This window comes from Plectropomus leopardus, chromosome 2 (genome assembly GCF_026936395.1).
Source record: "Plectropomus leopardus strain MGB_pleo_1.0 chromosome 2, ASM2693639v1, whole genome shotgun sequence".
NCBI lineage: Eukaryota > Metazoa > Chordata > Actinopteri > Perciformes > Serranidae > Plectropomus > Plectropomus leopardus.
In genome coordinates, this window is record NC_142177.1 from 35374393 (window position 1) to 35380899 (window position 6507).

At 40.6% G+C, this 6507-nt stretch overlaps 1 protein-coding gene across 2 annotated transcripts in view; it reads right to left on the reverse strand.

The window, feature by feature from the left end:
* Window positions 1–30: 30 nt before the first annotated feature.
* unm_sa1614 (un-named sa1614) overlaps window positions 31–6507 on the reverse strand; it is a 26372-nt gene continuing 19895 nt past the window's right edge. For both annotated transcript variants that reach the window (XM_088069488.1, XM_088069484.1), the window contains exons 23-29: window positions 6059–6323; window positions 5726–5893; window positions 5524–5587; window positions 3737–3780; window positions 2421–2569; window positions 2056–2181; window positions 31–819 (exon numbers count right to left, since the gene is read on the reverse strand). In XM_088069488.1, the coding sequence (XP_087925614.1) occupies window positions 745–819; window positions 2056–2181; window positions 2421–2569; window positions 3737–3780; window positions 5524–5587; window positions 5726–5893; window positions 6059–6323 (891 nt within the window). In that variant the 3' untranslated portion in view covers window positions 31–744. The remainder of the gene's footprint in view (window positions 820–2055; window positions 2182–2420; window positions 2570–3736; window positions 3781–5523; window positions 5588–5725; window positions 5894–6058; window positions 6324–6507) is intronic.

Sequence of the window (6507 nt, forward strand, 5' to 3'; positions counted from 1 at the left end):
TCACGTTAAAGCCGAATATCGTCAGCTGCGAACTCAACTGCTGACGCTTGCACATTATACCAGTTTCATTCAGAGAATCGTTCGGGGACGACGGCCTAGCATCTTCCTATTTATTCATTCTTTGGTCCTCAGTATCCCACAATCCTTTGTGCTCTGGTCACTTATTTGACCTTTTAAGCCCCGCCCTTCCAGGTAGGCGGAGCCTGAGACGCGACAGAAGCTGCACTGGATCATTAACAATAAAAACGCTACAGTAAATTAGACCATAAGAACAAGTTGTTCATTACAACTTCAAAATTAAAGTCCAGTGGATCATTTTATTTTGAAGTATTTGTGCACATATTAAAATATATTGAAATTAAAATAAATAAATAAATAAATAAAAGTATCGTCAACGTCAGACTTGAATCGTCGCTTAGTGGTTTGTGCGAGGCAGTCTCCATGGCAACATTATCACGTGACCCGAGCTACATAAAGGTCATTAAAAGGTCATAAGGTTTCCATGGTAACAGAAGGCATAAGGAACACTGGTTGCCATGACAACATGGCTGACTGGGGCAGATCAATCCGGTCCCGGGAGGTCGAGAGAAACAGAAACCCGAAAGTCTGACCTGCGTTCATCTTCTGCTGCTCAGAGCTGAACACGAGCTCCAGGTTCTGGTTCTCCAGGCTAACTGATGTGTTCTGGATCTGTACTGGTCCAGGGTCTGTACTGGTCCTGGTCTGGTTTGGTCCAGGTTCATGTCAGTCTAAAAGCAGCTGGACGAAGGAGGACGGAAACAACCCCCTCTGGTCCGGTTCATCCTCTATGTAACCGTGCTGAAAACACAAAAAACACATTTTTATTTACATTTAAATATCTACTGAACATTTAAAGAAACATGAACAAAGACTCCACACAACAATCTCACATTTGGAAACAGGTTTTGATTCAGTTTTAGTCTTTTTTCTTATTAACACATTTTAGTTACACTTTGTCGTGTCATTATTGTTCATTTTAGTCAGCAAACTAAAGACGTGTTTTTGTTCAGGGTTCATTCAGGTTCCTGCAGTTCTTTAAAGAGTGGAACACATGGAAGACAGTGAACATATTATATTACCATAGAAGTATTTATTTAGTTTACCAACAGAAGCGGGAAACATCTGATATTTCTGACCAGTTTTCTGGGCGATTTTGAGTTTCTCAGTCTGCATGTGAGATTCCACTCTTTGAATTTCCATCATGACGAGTTTGATAAATTTACAAAAAATAGATGATGCCGCTCATTTTACAATGAAACGTCAGAAAAAAATGATCCATAAAATCAAACTTCCCCTGTCTGAGCAGTTTTAAGACTTTTGGAAAATTCATTTAAGTCAGTTTAATGCACATTAAGGCCTTAGTTTTAGATTAATGAATTTAATTTAATTGAATTTAAGACTTTGAGGATCCGCAGGAACCCTGTCACAAAATTTTTCCATGACTTTGAGACAAATTTTCAAGATCAGTTCTCCTTATTAGTTCTCTTCCATTACTATATAATATTTTTAAAATTCTGTATTATTTATTAAAAATGACTAACTCAGAACATCCACGTAACTGAGTATTTAAATATAACTGCGGGACTGTTGGTTATTTATGAGTAGGGAGGGATGGCGCAGAAAGAGGGAGGCACGTCAGACGATGTTTTTAAAAACTAGAGCGGGACTTTTGTTGTTATTTTGGCTTTTAACTGTAAATGAATGTGTTTTGTATTTATTTCACTGATGATTTTTAAAGAAACCAGCGGGCAAGCGAGGTTGGAATGCATGTTTATTATTATTTTTTTTTAATAAAGACCTTTTTTCATTTTAAAAATGTTGCAGATGCAGTTGCTGCATTTTTTCTTAACAATTCTTTGGTGGTTTTTAAAGAAAATGTGCCTCCCTAACCTGTGCTGGAAGGCACGCTTTAAAATTCCAAACTATTTATAATAACAACAAACCATAAAAACAGGAATCATCGTTCTCAAAAATGAAATTTCAAAACTTCATGACTTTTTCAAAACTTTCAGAGTGCAGGATGCTGATACTTACCCACCAATCACTGTCCTCCTGTCCCAGAACCACCAGCACCTGTCCCTCAGAGAAGCTCAGCTCATCGTGGTGGTCGGCCTGACAGTCGTACAACGCCTCCACCCGGCGGCTCGTCGCACCTCGAGGCTGAAGCAAATAAAAATGGATTTTAAAAATACATTCTGCTAATAGTTATAATGAATATTAGCAAGAATAAAAGAAGGGTTACGTTTCTGCAGAAATGCTCGCTGTTAAAGAAAATGTAAGAATTGTTATATTTAAATAGTCGTCTCTAAGGTGCTGTTTGTGGTTTCAATGCTGATTCTTGGGGAGGGGGTTGATTTCTAAGTGGCTGTTCGGGAGTTAAAGGTTTTTAAGGACCTCACCAGTGATTTTCGAGGAAGCGGCTGTGGGCGTCTGCCGTCGTGCTCAAAGCTCTGAGAGCGCTGACTGGCGGGGGAGCCGTTGGGCGGAGCTTTTTTGGCGGGGTGCAGGGAGAGGGAGGAGCTGTCGTCACTGTCTGCCCTCCGAAAACCTCAAAGAGAGAGAAAGAAAAATTAATAATGATAATAACAATGACAATAATTACAATAAAAAATAAATTTAAAAAATGTAGATATGTTAAGAAAATATGTATTCTATGAAGGAATTGATTTATTTTTTCTCTAAAATATATATGATGCAATACACAGTATATTTGCTTTCAAGGAAAAGGAGAATGAAAAATAAAAATATTATGGAAATACAAAACATATGCAGTATAAACAACTGGAAATGTAACTTGCACTTCTGATACAAACTGACTCAGAAACTCATTTATTTCACTCAGAAATAAATGAATTGATTGTTTGGTCTATAATATGCCAGAAAATATGTTCATTACATTTTTCTAAAGTCCATAGTGATGTCTTTAAATTTCTTTAGTCTGTTTATTCTTAATGTCCGGGCAAGAAAATCAGCAAAGTCTCACATCAGAGAAACCTGAACCATCAAATATTAAACTGATGGTTTATTAAAATACTTGGATATAAACTTTCTCTTGATAGACTAATCAACAATCGTTGCAGCTCTACAATTACGTAGATGAAAACAATGAGGTGCAACGGTGGCTGAGTGGATAAAGCAGGCACCGCATGTGTGTCCTTCCTGCAGCAGTTTTGGGTTCAAATCCCACGTGAGGCCTTTCGCTGCATGTTGTCCCCTCTCTCTCCCCTTTCATGCTTTTAATCTGTCCTATCTAGTAGAGTCTAAAACACTAAAAAATAATCTTTAAAAAAAATTTTAAAAAGAAGACCACAAGCAAAACCCAGTGTTATCACAAATGAAATGTAAAATTGTCTGTTTATTGGATTAAAAATTTGCAATCGGGGTTTGACCTCTAGCTCACCTGCTAGAGTGTCCGCCCTGAAAGCTGAGGCCTTTGTGGCGGCCCAGGATCAAGTCCGACCTGCGGCCATTTGCTACGTGTCATTCCCCCTCTCTCTCCCACATTTCCAGTCAATATACAGCTGTCCTATCAATGAAGAAAAATCCCCCAAAATAATCTTTATTAAAAAAATTTTAAAAAACTTTAGGGCCCCGGCTGTCCCTCCTCCACTGGTTAAAATCTCCAGTGAGCTACAATTCATCACAGTCACACATGAAAGAGTCATCAGAGTCCAGACTGATAAAACAGACGGGGATGTTTCTAGACAGGAAGTACCTCTTTCTGGTCGTTCAGTCAGCGAGCTGAGAGGAGACGCTGGACTGGAGAGACAGACAGAGAGACAGACAGAGAGACAGAGAGACAGACAGAGAAGGAGGCAGGATTACTACCTCAATCTGAACACGCCAACATGTAATTCAACCTCAGTCCCCCAGAGGTCAGCACAGTCTCTCAGTTCAGTTTTTTGCACAACCTTCCAGTTAAATTCAAATATTTAAATCTGCTGAATCATTTTAGACACATTTCACCAAATCTTGAAAAAACACAGCTCACCCGATATTTGAGCTGAGACTGAGGTGCTGGAGCTAAATCTTAAAGCTCGCACAGTAAACATGATTTTTACATGGATTTTAGTGCGTGGACATGTTTTTTTCACTGTTGAGCAATATTTCACCAGAATTCGGGCCGACGTATTTTTCATCTTTGAAATCTTTCAGCAAAGTTTGGCCAAAAACGCCTGAGTTTGTAAAGATGAACCCACAAATCGTTTATGTTAAGGTTAGAAGGTTTTACAGCGCAGTAATTTCTTTTTTTTAATTTAAAACTTATTCTGGAGAAATTTGATTGAAATATTGGGTTTCAACAGGGTAAAGGAACTATTTTAGAGCAGGATGGGTAACCCACAGAGCCGTATCACGTGATTTCTCCTTCATCAAGACAGAAAGTTTCCAAATATTTTCATTTTGTTTGTCAGTCAGTGTGCAGTGTGTGGCTCTGCTTGCTTTCTTTCACGCTGCTCCTTGATACAGGCAGCTGCAGACCCAGGTGTGCAGGATGGCGGCAGCTGCAGACCCAGGTGTGCAGGATGGCGGCAGCTGCAGACCCAGGTGAGCGGGATGGTGGCAGCTGCCCAGCAGAAGAAAGCTTTTGTCCGGTCACGATCCGAGATAACATTATCGTCTACCTTCTGCTTAGAAGTGGTGAATTTACAGCTCACAGCGACGTAATATGATTCAGTTTCAGGTTTCTGTTTGATATCTACTGCAAAAGAATGTTATTGTGCATTTCCAATCCAAACTTCACCCTTAGGGACCGTCTGTCGCACTTGACGCGCCTTTCATTCTTTATTTTTTGATAATTTTGTCTGAGTTCATGCATATGGCATACATTTTGCCAAGATTGTGTATTTTTGTTTAATCTTGGAATTTCCAGCTCAGCTTCTACAATAAGTCTTAAAATACACTGTGAAAACTAAATTGTTATATTTACACTGTTAAGTGCAAATATGTGCCATTGAAACACATTCACACTGCAATTTTTGATCCCACAGCCATCAAAGCATAAAAACATGCACTGTATTATTTCTGGGCTTTTACCAAGGAATTTCACCACCTGATGATGTCATTTTTTTATCAGATTTGGCTATTTCCACTAGCACTGCCACAATCAATGTTACTGCAAATTACTGACATATCCCAGGCTGTGATAATAATAATAATAAAATCTATTTTGCATGTAATATATTGAAAATAATTCATTTTTTTGAGTACGCAGTTAGCGCGCATTAGCTGAGAGGGCTAACTTGGCTTGTTTGTTATGTGAACGTCACCTCTTTCTGGGAAAAAAAGTAACAAAAAGTCGAGTATTTGTATTGCACAGCCAAATACAAACTGATTCAAACTTTTGTCTATAGAGAGTGTATTTCCAGACAGTCTGGCGCCTGAGCTGCCATGACATCATTCCACTGTGGATCCAATCAGGAGCCTTTTTCCCCTGGAGACGTTTATCGTAATGAAATGTAAAGTTACGTCTGAGTTTAACGTGATTGTGTCTCAGATACTCACACACACTTCTTAAAGGAGGAGTCTGGACCGCTGTAGATCCTGGGACTGGTTGGCAACCCGTAATCTGTGCACGCCCACACACACAAACACACGCGCACACACACGCACACACACGCGCACACACACGCACACACACACACACAGAGTTAATACCACAGTGTCACTCTGACAGATTAATCGCAGCGTGTCTCTCAGATGTTACCGTGCGTGTTGGACTCGGAGCAGCTCCTCTTGTGTCGAACGGCGATGGGAGGGGGAGGCGTTGATTTTCTGTTTCCTGTCAGGGAGAAGAAGACTTCCCCCTCTTCCTCCTCTTCTTCACCAACACCCTCCCCCCCAGCAGGAGGAGGCGGAGGAGGAACACTGGGAGCTGGAGGATGACAGAAAGCAAAGATGGGAGATTGACTAATGTTTTCAGAACCTGTTTTTTATTTTACAGTTTATGTTAAGTTGTGAATGACGAATGATGAATAAATCGATGAAGGCAGAGAAACATCACAAATAATAAAACACACCAACCAGAATCTGAACTGACCTTTGACCCTGGGGGGCAGCGGAGGTGCCGGTGAGGACGGAGGAGGAGGAGGGGGGCTGGAGGCGCAGCCAGAGGGCCGGCTGTGGAGCTCCATGGCCATGGCGAGCCTCCTCCCCACACTGAGCAGACCTCCCCCAGCGACTCCAGAGGAAGGCGGGGTGACGGAGGAGGAGGAGGAGGAGGAGGACTGATTGAAGCTGAAGGGACGCGAGGAGAAGGAGAAGGAGGAGGTGAAGGAAGAGCGCTCCTTCTTCACTGGACCGTTCTGAAACAATGAGGATAATGTAAATAAAAATGGTAATTCTTGATATTGTTGAATGAGTCCCTGTGAGATTTATTATTTTTATAGTATTTATTTCTTCCCAATTTTTTTCTTAAATTTGTTCTTTAAAAAGGTCCTAAGAAAAGTCTACGTCTGATTAGAAACATGTTCTTAAACCCGGGAATTG